Genomic DNA, 20,178 nt, shown 5'->3' with positions numbered 1-20,178 from the left:
CCCTATAATATACATATCTTACTTTTCCCCTATGCGCTATAATTTTTGAGAAAAATGCAAAAATAGGCACAAAATTGGGCAGGGGTGTAGTACCCCCTTAATGTGATATGTGTACCTGCTTATTTTAACACCACACAGTCTATCAAAGTTTGGTAGTGTTCGATTGTTCGATCGTGCAGTGTCTAACAATCACGCCAGCGTTGCGTGCTTTCGCGACCATGAAAATACGCGGTAATTGCGTAGCAGTCTCGCCTGTCGCATTTCATGAAACAATCGGCCCTCATTATCGGATGAGGCGGAGACTTTGACTGGTGGTACGCGCTCTGTCTTATCTTACTCCTCTGTGGGTATAATGAGAGATAAAAGCTGTCCGAGCCTCAGCAAATTCCTCTTTAAGGAGGAGAACCTCTTCTGTTTTTAATTGCACATCAATTGTTCTCCTTTTTTTGATTTTTGATCCTTTTTCTTAAGTCAAGTCACGACCCACATCACTTTGGGAAACCCTTAGCAATTGGTAATCCAGAACCAAGATGGTCATTCCAAACATTATGTCTCAACCTTCATATAGCTGCCTCTAAAAATAAACTTTGTAGGATTTAAATATATCCACGATCATACCGTAACCACCTGGGTATAAGCCCACCTTCGGCTATAAGCCCGCCCCTATTTTTCAAAACATTCTGGGAACAAGGGTGCACTCACGTATAAGCCCAGTACTAAATTTTGGCCAAGTTCTTAAATCAATGCTTTGCTCTCATATTTTTACAAATATAAAAAATATCAGTTGATAATTAACATTCCACACTTATAATTTTAAGAAATTGGCATAGATGATAGAAATTACTGGTACATTGGGCATATACAAAGGGGGGATGATTGTTCTTATTTTTAAATTCATGCACTAGCCCATCCCCGGTTATAAGCAGACCCCCATTTTTGAAGTGAAATCTGCCATCTAGGGGGGTTGGCTTATACCTGAGTGGTTACGGTAATATGGTCTATAAAAAGCTAGATAAAAAGTTACTTGTTTTCCTCAATACCTCTCCAAAACATACAGTCAGTCTGTTGGTCAGTCGGTTCTTTTTAAGTTTATGCTGAATTACTGTATTTTTAAGCAATTGATATGCTGCTCTCCTGCCCTCTAACTCAAGAGAATTAATGCGTTAGCAGAATTTAACCTCAAGAGAACTACCTGCCGATTGGCCAAAATGAATATTGTGTAAAATTTTGAACCAATCAAGGAGGGGTATTAATAAGATCATCTGCAAATGCATGTTTGACCATAAATAGTTTAAAGCCTAGAATCATAATTGGCAATTGAATTGAGCATTTCAAGTTATCAACCAATCAGAAATGCTGTTAGATGACCAGTAGTGTTCAGGGAGTTAACAAAGAGATAAATCGCTATTCGGCATTTCGCCAAACTCATAACATTATGTTTTACTTGATAGGATTGGACCAGTGACATCAGTCAATCCAATGACGCAATCAGCAAAGGACAGGGTGATCAGAAGCTACCCCCAGTAAGAAAAGGAGCTACTATAGACACCCACGGCAAGAAACAGGTATTGTATTCCATGTGTTGTATATTCCATGAAGCCAGTGACGTACTTAGCACTAACTTTAGCATCAGTCCATGGCATTGCCAGCTGTTGATTTGCGAGTCTTACTCCCCATTCCAGAAAAATACAGAACTAATTTTTTGGAATAAAAAAATATTATCCTGTTTTGCCAAATGAAACATAGCTAAATCATAATCCTTTAGATAGTCCTAACTGGCAATAAAAGAAAAATTTTAATATTTGGCCAATTTTTGGAAATAAGGACCAAAAACATGCGTTTTTAGGGTGTTTTCTGACAATCGAGTCACAAAAATCAAAGACTTGGAACAAGTCTAAGCATTCAAAATCTTGAGTAGATGCCGCAATTTTGCTCTAATTCCCACTTTTTTTTTTTTTTTTGTCTTTTCCAAAAATTAGAATGCATAAACTGAAATTAGTCTTAGTACAAGTCTTTGGGCTTGATTGTCACAGCATACAAAAAACACCCTAAAACACATGTTTTTGGCCCTTATTTACAAAAATTGGCCAAATATTAAAATTTTACTTTTATTGCCAGTTAGGACTAACTAAAGGATTAAGATTAAGCTATGTTTCATTTGGCAAAACAGGATAATATTCTTTTTATTCCAAAAAATTAGTTCTATATTTTTCTGGAATGGGGAGTAAGTCTTACAAAGTGTTAACAAGTGTCTAGAGCAGAGTAAAAGATTTAAAATTTAAAATTTGGCCTGTAATAATTTGTAATAACCTGAAAAGCCCTTGAAGATTTTGCGACGATCAGAGAATATATCTTACACTTCCCATGATGCATTTCTCCCATTTCCATTTTCTGTACTGATTTGCTCGTACAACATGGATCGATAGTTGCGAAATGTACCTCAATGAACAGAGCTCATCCAGATCTTGCAAATTATGTTTATTTCTTTACTATCGACCCATGTTTAGCCAGTCTATTCTCAAAATGTACACAAATGGAACCTTTACAAAATAATGGGAGTGTTACTTGATGGAATGAGATGATGTATCATGTTGTAAAGGCATGCACCTTTTTTTTTTAGGGGGGGGGGCTTTGGGGGTAAAAAGCAAGGGGCGGCAAAAAAGAAGGGGTGGCGGAAGATGAAGGCGCTGCAAGAAGAATTATTAAACAAAAACGGGCAGGGCAGAAGGGGCGGCAAGAATTATTAATGAAAAAAAGTGCTGAAAATTATGGAAAACTAATGCACCAATACCTTTTTGGTTGCCTGCAGAGCCGCCACTCTAGGCGGTGGGGGTTATTGGAGGGGGGTGTAACACCTCTAGTTTTTTAATATTAAAAAAAAAATTGTTGAGAAAAAATTCTTCACCTTCCCCCACCACTTATTAGATTCCTGAGCGCCATCCTGGCTGGAAAAAAAATTGGGTCAATCTTTTCGGGCTATTGCTGCAGGGGTCATTTTCAGTAACCCTCCTCCCCCTTGGGTAGGAGCGGCCACAATACGTCACTGAATTCTGGGAAGGGTAAGATATCTTCCATGAGACAATAGGTGCAAACAAAACAATATCTTCATTTTCTACACAATACACTTGCTGTTGTTTTATTACAGAATGAAGATTCTGACCAGGCTTGGGGCAAACCCTCCAAGGACAGGATCAAATCACATGACTACCGCAAGTGGGACAAGTACGATGCAGAGACTGAAGCCAAAAAGATTGAAGGAGCGGATGATAAAGGTCAAAGGTTACGTGATGCGGCATCGGAGCTGTCTGCATCAAGATCTGCGCATAACACACCCGAAACTATCAATGTAGAGGGTATGGGCAAGTAGAACACTGTCTTTCTTACAGACCGCCTCATTGGTTAATTACATGATAGAATCATCTGAGTAACCAATCAAAATAGAGCTTTTGCATCCATACTTTTATTACTTTGACAATTCTTATGGCATGACAAGGCTGTTGAATTTGGCATGGTATGGTGCTAGTAGTAGACAATTTTCCCTTTTAGAGTGGTTTATTTACATGTTTTATGCAATACATTTCGCGCCAGTTTGCGAGAATCAAAAACCATCCGAGTCGCTTCACTTACTGCATGATTCAATGAAAGAAATCGATTCTCGCAACAAATGTTACGAGAATCATCAATTCAGTGATTCTTGTCGAATCTGATGCCCTGATGAACATGATATAAGAGTATTGTGATCAAATTAGCCTGTTGTCTATCATTTGGTGGTGTAATTAGACAACATTATTTGTACGGAGATTATCTGAAAATTCATTTGATCGTGTAATGTCTTCGTGTGTTTTTGATATCCAGGCATGTCTGACAGAGAAAGAGAGGTGATAGCAAACAGAGAAAAAGACAAAGGCAATGAGGTAAGTAGGAATAAAGTGATCTTATGAAACAGCTGCTGTTATACATGTTCAGGGGCCAAAACAAATCTTTCACAACCTTTCATGATGTTTTCACCCTGGAACATGTATTAAACATTATAAAACCCTAAGAAACTATCGTAACTTTAGTGTATACATGTTGAGGGGCCAAGTGGACTTATGATCTTCTTGCGCTCAGGTCTTCAAATGAACTTGGATAATTTAGGTTATGTGCAGAGTTATAGCCAGCACAATTTTAGTGCCGGCTAATTTTAGTAGCTGAGTGTATTTAAGGAGGGAGATTAAGAGATGAATTTGTCTGTGTAGTAGCATGGAAATAGTAGATAAGAAGGAATCACAACGAAATCGAACGCCTGTGACTAAAGGAAGAGGACTCAACAAATTCCCTTTTGAGGACACTCATATTGCCGCCATCACTCAGCATGATCTGGTAGCATAACTGGAAATTCATAGCGATAAATCTTTGCGAAGAAACAAATTTTGAACCGGTTGTTGTGACCTTGGTTGATAGAGCGCACTTTTAATGTTCATTTAGACTGGATTCTACAAACATTTGCAACAAGTTTCTGCATTTTCAGATGCAGAGAAGTCAAAGCAATACAAATATTGGGAAATTTAATCAAAATATGTTGTATTTTCGACTAAAGCCACTTTAAAAAAAGTTTTAAATTTTGTAACGATAATCGTATTTTTGCTGACCCCAAATTTTTAAAATTAAAATGTAAAGGTATAAAACAAGTTGTTCCGATTGTTTCCGAAAAATGGGAACAGATTCTATCATAAGACAAACGGAAAATCAATTCTATCAAATTGCCTTCATATGAGCCCCAGACCTCCCACATAGGTAAATTTTCCCCTAAATGTTTCAAATATATGACTTTCTACTTCCGATTTTGGTTATACATCCTTCCCACAAGGCATTATTTTTGGCTATATTATCCCATCTGTCCCATAATGCATTCATATTTCCCGCCCTTTCCTGCTCACAAGGCCGCATTTAGTCCATAAGCAATGGTCGCTTGACTGCAGCCTTAGAATTGAAAATGTCATGTCGTAGAAATGTTACGTCACCGATGACCATCGTGTTGGGATATAATCCCGAGGATTATGATATAACATTCACAATAGTGGTTGAAGTATATAGAAACATGAATGTACATGTCGGCAATGTGTTTGGATATTTGATGATGATGGTTAGTTGTGGTTCCTTCTCATCTACTATTTCCATGGTAGTAGGGAGATTAAGAGATGAATTCTTCCATGGTGTAGCTGATCTCTCTCCTTCATGTACTTACACACAGCTACACTATGGACGAATTCATCTCTTAATCTTCCCACAGGGATGAATTCATCTCTTACTGTTCTCTCTGGTAAAAAAACCCAAAGACAACATCTTGGTTGTAACTTGTGCAGTTTCTGTAATTTCGAAGTTTTTTTGTGCTGGTTGGTGACCAATATATCTAAGCTTAGTGCATATCCTTAGTTGGGAAGACTCTGTGCCGGATATCGCAACCGGCGTGGCTAGAACACTGGTAATAATGTGATTAATGTATGATCTTTTGATATGTTAAGGTAAGAAAGGATATGCAGTTACTCCGATTCTTTCAAATTAAAACCATACGGACATCAAAAGTCTGTGTGCAGGGTTACACTGGGCACTCCTTTAATTCTGTCAATTGTTTATTTATAGGCATTCAGGTCATCAGACTTTGACGAGGCAGTGACATACTATTCTCGCAGCATCTCTGTTATTCCTTCTGCGCCTGCCTACAACAACAGGGCCCTTGCAAGTAAGTAACATACCTGGTGGCTGATAAGCCATATGTGTTTCACTGGTTCAGCTAGCGAAACTGGTCGTATATGACTTGCTGTGATTGTGTCATTGCATCATGTTGGCATGCATGTACAGTGGTTTCACTTTTAATCTGTAAGATTTATTAGTGTTAGGGTTAGTGTATACTGTATAGGCCTCAATGAAGGAGAGTAGAGATTAACCCTAACACTGATAGGGTGTCTTGATGCTGGAGAAGGAAAGAAGGAAGTTTATAGGTGACCCCGGAGTGACGTCACAAGCCGTTGACCTCCGTTGACAACAAATCCGATTCAGAAGTCAAATTTGTAGTTTTCTGTTGTTTGTCCTTTTTCAAATCGGCCAAAATACTACCATTTCTATAACTTCTCGACATGGGGCCTCCAGCCAACAAAAAGAATAAAGACTCTCCTCTACATGTTCATGTGTTCAGCTTCACATAAAATGCAATTTTCGCCAAGTATTTAACCTTTATTTTACCGAAATCGGCCCAGAAATTAGCTCGATTCGAGTCAAAACAAAATGTAAACATACTTCATCAGCCTCTGCTACAAGTCTTCAACTAGTCGCACAGCTCCACGGTCTATTGTGGGTTGAAAAGCGTAAGTGTAGGCACTGTAGCGTCATGTAAAATAAGTACCCGGATGGCCGGTGTCACCTACAAGGCAGAAAATTGACAAGGAAGTTGTTTCTTCCATGTGCAGTGGCTTTGCTTTATAAGATTTGTGCAATTTATTGGTGTTGGGGGTGATATAAGACCACAGGGAAGTCCTCAAAATTGCTATTTGTTATTTGGCATTTTTTTACAGGAATCAAGCTGGGGAACTTCAAAGATGCTTCAAACGACTGCACTAAAGTCTTAGAACTTGAACCTGACAATATCAAAGGTAAAATCATAAACCCTATACTGATATAAAATTGGATCGGTTGAGCCCATATTTATTGGTCGAGCTATGAGTTTTAAAATATTGGACGAGACGTAGTCGAGTCCAATATTTTACAACTCATAGCGAGACAATAAATATTGGGCGTAAAAGCATCAATTTTATCATTATATGTTTTGGATCCAATATTATCACTTGGATCCATCAAAACATAAGAATGTATACATTTGTGACCATCCACCACGAAGTGGTAGTAAAGTCGGCTCTAGATCATTTTCTGTTTGTTGCAAATTTGGAAAGAATTCCCTTTCAGCTTCAAAATGACACCTCAACCAGCTTCATCGGACATCTGGAAGTGAAGTTATGGTTCATCAAAGGTCAAATTCCTAGTATATTTAACATAGAAATCCAATAACTGTTTTTGATTGTATCTCAAAATGGAAAATGCCGACTTTACGACCAGTTTGTGGTGGATGGGCACATTTGAAATCATAGGTAACCGGTATTCTAAAAGAAGGGGTGTAGCTTTGAGATGATGTGCATGGTGATGCGTCCAAAAAAAGTCAAGTGTGTAGGCCCATAATCGATCAATACAATTTTTTCCTGATTTGCAGTATTTCTTTCTGTTAAAAAATCAATCACATTATCTTGGGTGAAGTTGGACTCTATTTGACTCATTGGAATGTTTGAAACTGCCTTGGCCTGCCAAGATCAAATGAACGGATATAAAGTTATTTCCTTTTTACAAAATCAAGTGTACTGCTAACCTACCAAGTTCCAGCTGGAGGGGGACGTGCCACAACCATAGGTAGCATTTTGAGCATCTTTGTATATAACCCCCTTTTCTAGGGCAATTTTGGTATATAATATGGATGGGTCCTTTTTTCAAAATTTTCTTATTTTTTTTGGAAAATAGCCAAATTTTGCCTCACTGTAGCCAACATTTTTTAAATTTCCCAAAAATTTGTAAAAAATTGTGTTAAATTGGGCCGAAAATTTTGAATTTTGGTATATCGATGGGTCCAAATTTCTTGACATATTGGTATATTGATGGGTCCCCTTTCAAATTCTCAGCGGCACACCCCTACCCGAACCAAACTTGGCACAGTGTGAGCCCAAGTGTGGTGACAACAAAGGTTTTTATTAAACAATATTCTGTATTTTGTTGAGGTTATAAAAACTGTTTGAAGCTGCTATTCTTGTTCATATTGCAAGATTTCTGATAATTTTTATAGTGCAAGAAAGTATAGTTTCTAAAAACAATGAGAGTCTCAATAAAGCTGGGCTGAATCAACTTGCGTCCGACTGGACGCAACGGGTTGATAGAATTTGTTGAACATTGCGTCCAGCAATACAATTTTTGCATCTGGACGCAAGAATTTGCGTCCAGCGGGAGCCTTGGCACAATCAATCCAATTTAATATCAAACATTGGTCATGGCTGTGCTATATATGGGAACCTTCACGTACTGGTTGTGTTCACTACCCAAATTTTGGACTGCCGTCCCTTTCGATTGATTATTTTGTTATCTAACATGCTAGATACACCTTTATTTTTGCAGCTTTCTTGAGACGTGGGACAGCCAGGAAATCCTTGAATGAGTTTGCGTTAGCAAGACAAGACTTGGATAGGGTGCTCACGATGGAACCACACAATAAACAAGCAAAGGTAAGAACTCCCTCTATGGCAGGCATCCGTAAATAGCGGAGCGTGCTACACTTCTGGCGCGCCACAGGTTCCGGAGTAGCGAGAGGCACTCTTTGGTTTAGAAAAAAAAGTGTATTTAGGTCTATCTGTAATATGTGACATGATCTGGTCCATGGGGGCCAAAGGCGGCAAATTTGAAACTGAGATAAAGGTAAACATATGGAGTAAAATACATAAGAAAATAGGCATCAAAAAACTTCATAACTTTAGAACCATGTATTCTAGACCTTTGGTGTTTTCAGTAAATGATAGCCTATTGTATGTATAATGTAATAATTATAGTAACTCAATTTTTAAAAATGCCTTCTTTGGCCCCCATGGACCAGATCATGTCACATATTATGTCTGATGAAATAGTTGAAAACATGAACAAAAACATGCCAGAAGATCCTTCCTGTAGCACTTTCAATGGCAAAAAGCCCACAAGCTTCCGGGGGCCAGCCCCCTGGACCCCTGCCAGGGGCTTTGACCCTGGCCCCAACTAGGGGCCCTAAGGTGGGACCCTGGACCATACCCAAGAGATGCTACACTCTAATTTGGTTAGTGGCAATTTAAGTTATTTCATTTTTCAATGTGCCACTTCACATAATCTATTTGAGAATGCCTGCTCTGTTGGCTTTTTCTGTGCATTTTTCCAGACAGACGTCCCATTTTCGGTTGTCTGCAATGACTTTCACTTTTTCAAATTTTCAGAGTTTTAAATGAGGTTACCTGAATGGATTATTCCATTTGAAATCTACACCCCTCTGTGGGAGATTAATGTAGTGTCTTCCATTGGGGCTGGATGGATTTCAACTGGAATAGCCTATTATTCTGTGCTATTTGTGTGCTCTAAGTGTTCTTTGGTGCATGGTTTATTTTGAGCCAATTGTAAATTATTGTATGTATTGGGTATATGTGTGGTGCGAAGGTGTTTGCCAGCAAAAGAGAATACATACACGCCCATGACATTAAGGGGACCATCCTCGGTTTCGGAGGTCTGCATACGACCACAATCGCATGTATGCCTTTGCAAGATACGCCCTCTATTGTGCATTAAATATACCGTCCACGGTTGCAAGGGTGTGCTGGGTTGGGAGTTGGGGTGGTGTGGGGATGTGCTTGTAAACACTGGCAAACGGGGACACACACTTGAAAAATCTGTGTGCATGAAAGATATACAGGAACTGTGGATGTCCACGGTTCATGGACAGTGGCTCTAGTGGCTCCAAAACCGCATAAGAATGCATTGTAGCCATTGAATGCAGTTGTAGTATGTATGCACTTGGATAGTAAAAACTAAAGTGCTCAAAACATGTCTGCAGTTGGATTGTAAGAACTCAATTGTTTGGATGGATGTCCGTATGTTTTTCAGTGTTTACATGCGTTTACGTAGCCAGGCAAACGAGGACACACACAAGGATACACACATGTCAAATGAGGACACCCGGTGACCGTGGACGTCATCGGTGTTTTAAATATATCCAAGACATCGCAAATAATGTAAAAATACATTTAAACGGGTCCACCTATGGGTGGTATAGGACGGGCCACGGTTGGATAGAAAGTGGTCTGGTGTGTGTGAGTGAGGTCCACGGTATGGCGATTAAGAACGGATGTGTGAGTCCTCGGTTAGTATGTTTTAAACCAAGTGAAAAATGAGGTCCTCGTTTTCCTGCGTATGCGAGTGGGGGTGTATGAGGGTGGATGTGTGTATGCTTGTTTAAGTTGGAACTACCAACAACTGAGTACAAACCAAATGAGTAATCTCTGAAATCCGTATTTAAGTCAAATAAACGCCCCGAGGCGTTACATTTTCCCAAGCTGGGGCGTTTATTCAAGGTCAATTTTAGAATGATAATTCCACTTAATATCATTAGGTAAACTTAAAACTCACGCTAAAATGACGAACTATGAACTAGAAACACTGACTTCTGGTTCACTTCCGGGTTTCCAATCCAGATTTTCGCCAATTATTGATGCTATTATCGACCATATGGGCAACTTGGTGAGCTTATTACACAAGATAGCATGGAAATATCAGCATTTTTGAAACATCTTGGTTGAAAAAAGTGATGGGGTGTTTATTTGAGGGGGGTGACTATTTGACGAAATATGGTATATATGTGACACAATCTGGTCCAAGTGGGCTAAAGGCGGCAAATTTGAAATTGAGCTATAGGCACAAATATGGAGTAAAAAGTACCTAAAAAAATACACATCACAAAACTTTAGAACCAAGTATGCGAGACCTTTGGTGTTTTCAGTATATTATAATATTGTATAAGGCGACAAAAAATTCCCTATTCTACAGGTGGACGAACCTTTCAAGTAGGATCGGTCAGTCTGGCATTTAAAAAAACCATTTTTTTGGTTTTCTGCAGGCTAAAATGTCAGCAAAATATTGTCCCTATAAAAACGTTCAGCCAAAATTAATACATTTTGGCCTCCCCCCAAACAGCTGATTTTACATAATTTAGCAAAATAATAAAAAAAAGCTTCTCCAAAACGTAAATTCTGGGTCGGTTGAGCCTGTAGATCAGCATTTTTTTCAAAAAATCCAAAATTGATTATTTATTTAAAATTAGAAACTGTTGGGTAACAATCATTTTGATATAGCCTGTAGTAGATTCTACAACTTAGCCCAATTTTCATTATTGAACTTGGATGGAATTTGAAATATTGATTATTTGTTTTTAATGAAAACATTTTGAGGATTGATTCGAATCGCACTACTTCTTACATAACTAACTATCAACATAATTAAAGATTGTCAGAGAAAGTGGAGCGTTCATAAACTACTGCCTTTGTCAATTCAGACTTTTTCCCTGAGGTCATATTGTGAGGTCAATTAATTTTGCCACAATTAAAATCTGTGAAAAATAAGCAAAATCAGTGTTTGCCCTTTAGTGTAATGCCTGTCTTTTTAGATTTGATACCGTTTTATTTGGAACATACTATAACAATAATAGCTACCAATTAATTATAAATTGAAAATGGGCTATTCCAGTTTAAATCCATACACCCCCTATGGAAGACATGACCTTAATCATCCACACAGGGTGTGTGAATTTCAAATGGAGTCATCCACTCGGTGTCGTCTGCTCCAAAATAGGCTATTCCATTTGAACTCCATACACCCCCTATAGAAGACATGACCTTAATCTCCCACACAGGGGGTGTGAATTTCAAATGGGGTTATCTGAATGGGTGACTCCATTTGAAATCTACACCCCCCTGTATGGAAGATTTAAAGTCTATGGATTGCAACTGGAATAGCCGTTACACCTTAGCCCCATTTTCTTTATTGAACAAAAGATGGAGTTTTAAATATTGAAAGCACAACTTTTTACATAATTAACTATCAACCTAATGCATAAGAAAAGTACTGCCTTTTTATTCAGGCTTTGTTCCCTAAAGCTCAAACTTAAATAGAGTCAATGCACTTTTCCAGTTGAATTCCATACACAGGGGTGTGAGAGGCCACAGACCAAAAACGAGGAAAATTACTAATCTGAAAAAGAGGGTAACAGGGATGTAAATCTTCAGGAAATTTCCTGATTTTGCTTCAGTTTTCCCTGTATAAAGTATAGGGATATACACCTTTTCAGGAAATGTTAAAGCAGTTTCAGGAAATTATGTCAGTGCTTGTTTTCATCCCTGGGGAAAAATGTCAAATATGGGCTGAAAATGAAAGAAATGAACACATCAATTTTGGCAACAAAAAAGAGGAAATCAGCTGAAAAGAAGAACACTCGCACCCCTGCATAAACCCCTATCGTGCCTGTGAAAGACGTGATGACCCGTAATCTTCCAAACAGGGAGTGAATTTTCAAATGAGGTTACCTGAACACTACACCCCCTGTGTCTTCCATACAGAGGTGTATGGTTTTCAACTGGAATAGCCCAGTAGATTTTGTTGCAATTAAGTTTTACAAATCAAAACCTGGTGTAAAATAAGCAAATAAAAATGTTTGTGAGATAAATTGACCATTTATTTATAGTGCTGACCTTTTTTTAGCTTTGATTCTGTTTTATTTGGAACACACCATAACAACAATATAGCTGTAATTGAATTCAGATTTATATTAGTTTGATAATGTTTTATTTACATTTGGTACTATTTTATTTAATACTGTTTTATTTTGAACACATAATAATAGTGGCAAACTAATAAAAATCTACAATAAAATTGAATACCTGAGTGGAAGAAGGGCCCAACTCCAAATCTACAATAAAATTGAATACCTGAGTGGAAGAAGGGCCCAACTCCAAATCTACAATAAAATTGAATACCTGAGTGGAAGAAGGGCCCAACTCCATCAAAACTGTTTTTGAGATATTAAGAAAAAACTTAATATTTGGAAAAGTTTTATAGACAGAATGTTTTTCATCTTCAGGGACCTTTAACACATGAGTATACAGTATTAATTACATACATTCAAAATTATATATGATGTTTCCATAGCAATGGTACAGGTCTTAATACGAGCTGGAGTTGGGCCCTTCTTCCACTAATATATTGTAAGTGCCAGTTTTGTATGCATATGTGTTATATATAGCTACAGAAATTTGATAATTATCCATTAATTGCACAAGTAGAAGCATGAAATATGTTAGCAAGAAAGTTTATTGTAGTGAAAAGCAGATTTCATGGATGAACAAAATTCCTCTTTAATCCAATATTTGTGGAAGAAGGGTCCAACTCCATGGAGTTGGGCCTTTCTTCCATGAAAACCATGATTAAGTGTATGTGCAAGACTATTTAGAGAGTGGATTTTGGCTCATCTTTCACACACAAGGAAGAACAGTCTGCAGGCAATAAAATGCTGGGTCTAACTCATTTTTGTAAAAAATTGGAGTTGGGCCCTTCTTCCACTCAGGTATTCAATTGCTAGTAAAGTAACAAAAGGGTAGTGTTTAGATTTGATGTTGTTTGATTTGGAACACACTATAACAATATAGCTGCAAATGAATTCAGATTTAGGTCTGATATAACTGATTTATTTAGATTTGATACTATTTTATTTTGAACTCACTATAACAATAATAGTGACACACTAATTAATATATAATGAAATTCCCAACAAAAGGGTAGTGTTTAGATTTGATCTTGTTTTATTTGGAACACACTATAACAATATAACTTCAAATTAATTAAAATCTTACTATCAAGTTGGAGGGAAAATCAAAACACGCTGATCAATTTCTTGTTGGGTTTGTCAACACCTTGTCTATATTGTTGCTCACTATTTTTATCTTTCTCCGTTTATTGAAAGTAAAACATTCTGTATTGCTATAAACAACTCTTGTTTACTGTCATCGTTTTAATTACTGCTGGTAGTGGTGAACATTGGGCTGATATTTAGCTTGAGTTTGAGTATGTTGTGTATTACAACATGTTTTGTTATACAATGGCTATACAAGGGCAGTGTTTTCTTAAAAAGCATAAATAGCTTGTACATGTATGTACACGGTTACACATTTTACATACCCTTTCAAATCAAAAGTTCAAAATCTAATGCATATAAAATCTTGAAAATGTATGTGATGAATTGCATGATGTGATATAGAAATATCTGTTATTTCAGACTGCGGTGATATTTCGTAAAAAAAGACAAATTGTTGGGGGGATGTTGTTGAGACCTTAGTAGTTAAATTTTTAGAAAATCCCCCCCTCACTTTTTTATTCTTCACTTTTTTTTTCCTACAATGTAGATTTACTTTGCATCTGTTTTGTTGAAAAGTATGTGCTTAGAATAAATAACGCAATTTTGATATTATTACTGTTTACTAATATACACTGGATGCAAGTAAATTAGTTCTATATACAGTAGGAATTTACACTTGAATTACTAAATTGATGAAAATATCTTTTAGTATTACTACATGCTACAAACATGCAAAATGTGTTTTGACATTGTTTGTAATGTTTCTAACAGTATAACGTATGTATGGTAGTATTTGGCATTCATTTACTTACAAACCTTACTTAGCCTAATACATAACTTAATAAAAAATAAAAGGAAAAAATACAGGAATTTTAATTTCAATATCATTCCTTTGTACAGTTTACTTTCAATGTTTCTGTTGGTCTATAATAAGAATTTATGAACAATAAGCTTCCATCAGTCAATTACCACTAATTCTTGAGTTCTAAACAGACTCATTTGTCCCATTGTTCATTCATGAGTTCTATAAACATTAGACTCCTTTGGTCCATTGTACATTTGTACATTTGTAATTCTTGAGTTCTAAACATTCTATGCATTAGTCCCATTGTTCATTGGTACATTTGTAGTTCTTGAGTTCTAAACATTCGACTCATTTTCCCATTGTTCATTGGTACATTTGTAATTCTTGAGCTCTAAACATTTGACTCATTTGTCCCATTGTTCATTGGTACATTTTGTAATTCTTGAGTTCTATACATTAAGCCTCATTTGTCCCATTGTTCATTGGTACATTTGTAATTCTTGCGTTTTAAACATTATTGTTCCATTGTTCATAGGTACATTGTAATTTTTGAGCTAACCATTTGACTCATTTGTCCCATTGTTCATTTGGTACATTTGTAATTCTTGCGTTTTAAACATTATTGTTCCATTGTTCATAGGTACATTGTAATTCTTGAGTTCTAAACATTTGACTCATTTGTCCCATTGTTCATTGGTACATTTGTAATTCTTGAGTTCTAAACATTAGACTCATTTGTCCCATTGTTCATTGGTGCATTTTGTAATTCTAGAGTTCTAAACATTTGACTCATTTGTCCCATTGTTCATTGGTACATTTGTAATTCTTGAGTTCTAAACATTTGACTCATTTGTCCCATTGTTCATTGGTACATTTGTAGTTCTTGAGCTCTAAACATTAGATTCATTTGTCCCATTGTTCATTGGTACATTTGTAATTCTTGAGTTCTAAACATTTGACTCATTTGTCCCATTGTTCATTGGTACATTTGTAGTTCTTGAGCTCTAAACATTTGACTCATTTGTCCCATTGTTCATTGGTACATTTGTAATTCTTGAGTTCTAAACATTAGACTCAATTGTCCCATTGTTCATTGGTACATTTTGAAATTCTTGAGTTCTATACATAAGCCTCATTTGTCCCATTGTTCATTGGTACATTTGTTATTCTTGAGTTCTAAACATTCGACTCATTTGTCCCATTGTTCATTGGTACATTCGGCAATGATCCTTCTCCTTCATTCTGTGAAACAGTGCTAGCAACATTCATGCGAGTCACTTGTGTGTCCGATGCCCCTCGATCCTGCACAACAGTCCCTTGGGTTCGAATTGCAGAAACCTCTGACATCCATTTGCGACGACTGCTAATGATCGCCGCAATGGTGTACAAATACGGATTGATAGCCGAGTTGATCGGTAACACAAAAGTCACAGACCATGCAAACACAGAGGGCGGCAGAGTGAGAACTCTGGCCTGAACTAAGATCCCGAGAAGGATGATCGGGAACCAGCATGCAAAATCGGTGATGACGATCGCAGCCACTTTGGCAGTCATGCGTATCTGTTCCTTCATCTCCTTGTTTAATCCAGCGCGCTTTGACGATTTATACACGGCTCGCACTATTTCAACGTAACAGATAAATATGGCCAGATAGCAGAAGAGATTGAGTCCAAGAAATACCACAGTGGAAAAATGCATTCCTGTCACCATGCCTTGTGACGATGTGTTGAACACAGCAATATTTGTCTTGTAGCCTTCTCCTTGTAATACACGATGAGATTCATCGGTTAAGAACACTTCCGTTAGCGCTAAAGGAAGGCCTATGCACACATGAGAGTTGTCGTAGAATTTGAAGTTACGTCCAGATAAGATGGATGGCACGATTCCGAGCACGAAGGATACGAGCCACGTAATCGTGACAATAGCTTTGGCTGAGTGTCTGTTAACACGTTTAGTAGCGTAAGGAAATCTGACACTTATGAATCTGTCGATGCTGATCAGTGTTACAAAGAACACAGAGGCTTCACTGGAGAAAATTGATAATGCACCGGATATTCGGCAGGTTACTCCAGATCTCCAGGTCTCCGATTGCAGCGGGAAGTCTTCCCCAAAATAGGCATCGGCGGATCCAATGATGATCATGTAGACACCCATAAGTAAATCGGACATGGCCAGACTGCTGAGAAGCATAGCTTGGACTTTATTCTTCTGTGTTGTCTTCTGTCTCCATGCCAAGACGAAGATGTTACCTGCAAGAGCGTTGAAACCGATCAGCCACATCATGACGACCAGAGTCCTGTCCGCTAACAGTCTATCGCACGTGAGGTATGGAGACCTGTCATCCGCTGCGCTGCAGATGACACGTGGTGGACTAAAGCATTCACAGATCTCATGCTGGCTTACAAATAACTCGGTATTGTTTGGTAGATTAGAGAATGTAGCATGAGTCACCCTTGACAGAGGATTGTCTTTCAGATTCAAGTAGACCAATCCAGTGAGATGACTGACACGTGGAATTTGCTGCAACCGATTCTCAGATATGTCGAGAAAGTTCAGACTCAAAGTGTTGACAAATATATCAGACGGCAGTTGTGTAAGTTCATTCTCGGTTAGAAATAGGCTCTTAATATTGGTCAGATCTTTGAATATTCCAGAATCTATTTTGATACCTGGGTTGGTGCTTAGCGCTAGCCCTTCCAGATTGACTAAACCATTAAAGATATCACTGCTCAATTCCAGTAGCCTATTTGCTTCTAACGAAAGTACCGCTAGGTCTGGCATTGGATGAAATACATCAAAGTCAATGCTGTGTATTTGATTTCTAGCAAGGAAAAGATTACGAATATTCCATGTACCAACGAACGTCCCTGATGATAAAGTACTCAAGTTATTCACAGGCAGATCGAGGGACTGAAGTTTTGACATATTAGGGAACAAGTTCACACCTACCTCCAGTAGTTGGCAATTTCTGAAAAACATTTTTTCCATATTTACCAGGTCATCAAACAGGCCTACGGGTAATCTACTGACTTTGGTATTTTGCATTTCTAAATATCTGAGCTTGGTAAGTCCTTGGAACTGCCGAATATCAAGTTCATGGAGTGGGTTGTTACTTAATTTCAAACTCGCCAAATTCGCCAAACTGTGGAAAGTGTCGTTCGGCAGTGATGTTAGCATATTATCATTTAGGAGCAATAGCAACAGTTTGGACATATTTCGAAACAAGCCACTCTCGGGTAAACTGGTTAAGTTATTATCGAATAGGTACAGGCGCGAAAGTTTAGTCAAATCTCGAAACAAGTCATCTTCAATTGTTGTGAGTTGGTTTCTGTACAAGTACAATCGCTCCAAATTGCTTAAATTGTGGAACACGTTACTTGGTAAGGAGGTCAGGTTGTTGGAATCCAGTGCTAGACTTGTAATCATACCCAAGTCTTGAAATAACATGCTGTCTATTTCCACAAGATGGTTCTCATGGAGATAGAGCAGCGTAAGATTGTGCAGTCCGCGAAATACCCCTGACGGCAAGGTAGTCAGCGTGTTGGTGTAAATTACTAAATAACGAAGACTGGCTAGGCCTTGGAACAACGTCTCATTCAGCGACTGTAGCCGATTACGCGTCAAGTATAAGTGAGTGAGTCGGTGTAAGTCTTGGAATATTCCAGCGGGTAGAGATGTCAGCAGATTTTTGGATAAAGACAAATAAGTCAGCTCACCCATCCCGTGGAAAAGACCAACATCGATTGACTCCAGTTGGTTATCCAAAAGACTTAAATGATTTAAAAAGGTTAGGTTGTTGAATATTCCTAACGGCAGGTCACTCAGTTCATTCTCATAAAGATCCAAGCGTGTAAGCTTTATTGTGTTGCTAAACAGGCCCAATTCGAGCTTAACCAGTTGGTTTCTATGAAGTCTTAAAACGGACAGCTGCAGTAAGTTAGAAAACATATCTTTGTCAATGGATTTCAACAAATTGTCCGATAAATCTAACTCACTCAGCCAATCCAGATCATGAAATACTCCAGTTTGTAGTTCTTGCAACAGATTGCCACCAAGATTGAGGACTTCCAAATTTGACAACCCACGAAATGCATATTCATCAATATGCACAATTCTATCTTTGCTTAGATGTAATTGGACGATGGTAGGAAAGACTATCAGTACCTTTTGATTGTCTTTGTCCGGACATGTCAGGATGACCTCTCTATTGCTCAAACTTGCATTACAGCTGCTAGGAAATAACATCCTGCAAGCGCCATCACCATCTCCATTCAATCCAGCATTACAGGTGATCATGTCACTATAACCATTCACTTTCACACACCTTTGATCCAAGTCGTCATCCATCTGGACGCCATAAGACTCGGGACAGTTGCCTGCTGATGAAGCCTTTCTATTGAAAGAGATGCTGACACTACCAAGGAGATTAATTTGGAAAGTGTGTTGAGATAAAACCGTATGGCATGGATGAGGCTGGTTGTCTATCACCACATATTTACTAGGACACATATCCAGATCTCCTTCTCGTTCAATGTAGAGAAACACTGGAATGGAGTCATTGCGTGGTGGAATATCAACACCAATCAATGAGTCAGTGGATGTAGCGACTCGGAGGCTGCAAAACTTGTATGCGTCACCGATGAAAGTGTAGATTATGTCTCCATCGCTATCAGTGCTGTTTTGTACATGGCACGACAGTGTGTTGTTGATGTCTGCGATATCCCACAGAGGCGTTACCTCCACATCTTGAGCTGCTGCTGCGTATATCTGGTCCAAATTTGGGCAAAACGTTAGCGTCATTATGATGATACAGAGCTTAAACGTTGAAATGAATGAAGTACCCATTGTGAAACGCTGTGATGCGTTGTTAGCACGTATGGTCTTACCCCTTATAGGTTGTATTGAAGTGAAATATGCTGCAGTGCACTTCAAAGCTTGTGGTGAAGTGAATGTTTATTGTTTTTACGCAAGTTATGTCCGGTCGGATTGACAGTTAAGTTATTGGTAGAGCTGACAAAAGGTTAAAAGATAACAATTGGTGTGTACCCACGAGTATCCTCTTCACATATTGTATGGGAAGAAAATTTCTTTTGACATGTACCATACGCTTCAAAGCTTGTGGTGAAGTGAATGTTTATTGTTTTTACGCAAGTTATGTCCGGTCGGATTGACAGTTAAGTTGTTGGTAGAGCTGACAAAAGGTTAAAAAGATAACAATCGGTGTGTAGCCATCCTCTCTACATATTGTATGGGAAGAAAGTTTCTTATGATATGTATCATACAACCTACAAAGCGTCTTTTGATAAATGCAACGAATAATATCCAAGCTACCAATAGAATGTCTCGAGTTTGAAATGAGCAATGTATCAGTTGGTGCAAACAAATTTACAGCATCCACAGTTCTGCAAAGTCAGAAAAGAGTAGGTACATGTAATGTATTTTTACAAGAATAGTAACAATCATACACTGTCTGCTTCCATGATAAATTTGTTCATTCAGGTGCAATTTGTTGAAATCCGTTTTGTAATATAAACAGCGACGACATCAAGTCATTCACTGTCTGCTGTCGATGCAAAAGTTTGTTCATTCGGGTGCAATTTGTTGTAATCCATTTTGTAACAGAAATAGCGACAAAATCAATTCATTCGCTGTCTGCCGTGCATCAATTGTAAACTTTATTCATTCAGGCGGTAATTGAAAATTAAATCCGTTGTTTTGACACGTAGAAGCAGTGATGGTATCAAATCATTGACTGTTTCTGCATCAATCATAAGTTTGTTCATTCAGCAAATCTAATTGAATTGCAAGTATTAATACCGGCTCTAAGTGGATTCGAGGCTAGGATTCCTTTGTGCTGCATCAAAACTTGGTGCGATATTACCATAGTTAC

At 38.0% G+C, this 20,178-nt stretch overlaps 1 protein-coding gene across 2 annotated transcripts in view; it reads left to right on the top strand.

Moving 5' to 3' along the window:
- LOC140162705 (sperm-associated antigen 1-like) overlaps positions 1-20,178 on the top strand; it is a 69,637-nt gene that overhangs the window by 8,733 nt on the left and 40,726 nt on the right. Inside the window, exons 5-10 of one of the 2 annotated variants that reach the window (XM_072185977.1) lie at positions 1,452-1,565; positions 3,146-3,353; positions 3,856-3,914; positions 5,623-5,722; positions 6,552-6,629; positions 8,188-8,294. In XM_072185977.1, the coding sequence (XP_072042078.1) occupies positions 1,452-1,565; positions 3,146-3,353; positions 3,856-3,914; positions 5,623-5,722; positions 6,552-6,629; positions 8,188-8,294 (666 nt within the window). Of the gene's footprint in view, positions 1-1,451; positions 1,566-3,145; positions 3,360-3,855; positions 3,915-5,622; positions 5,723-6,551; positions 6,630-8,187; positions 8,295-20,178 lie in introns of both variants that reach the window. The other variant, XM_072185976.1, reaches the window with a different exon arrangement.

Source organism: Amphiura filiformis, chromosome 10 (assembly GCF_039555335.1).
Source record: "Amphiura filiformis chromosome 10, Afil_fr2py, whole genome shotgun sequence".
Lineage (NCBI taxonomy): Eukaryota > Metazoa > Echinodermata > Ophiuroidea > Amphilepidida > Amphiuridae > Amphiura > Amphiura filiformis.
The sequence above is the reverse complement of the archived record's forward strand: the minus strand, read 5'-3'. Positions and strand labels throughout refer to the sequence as shown.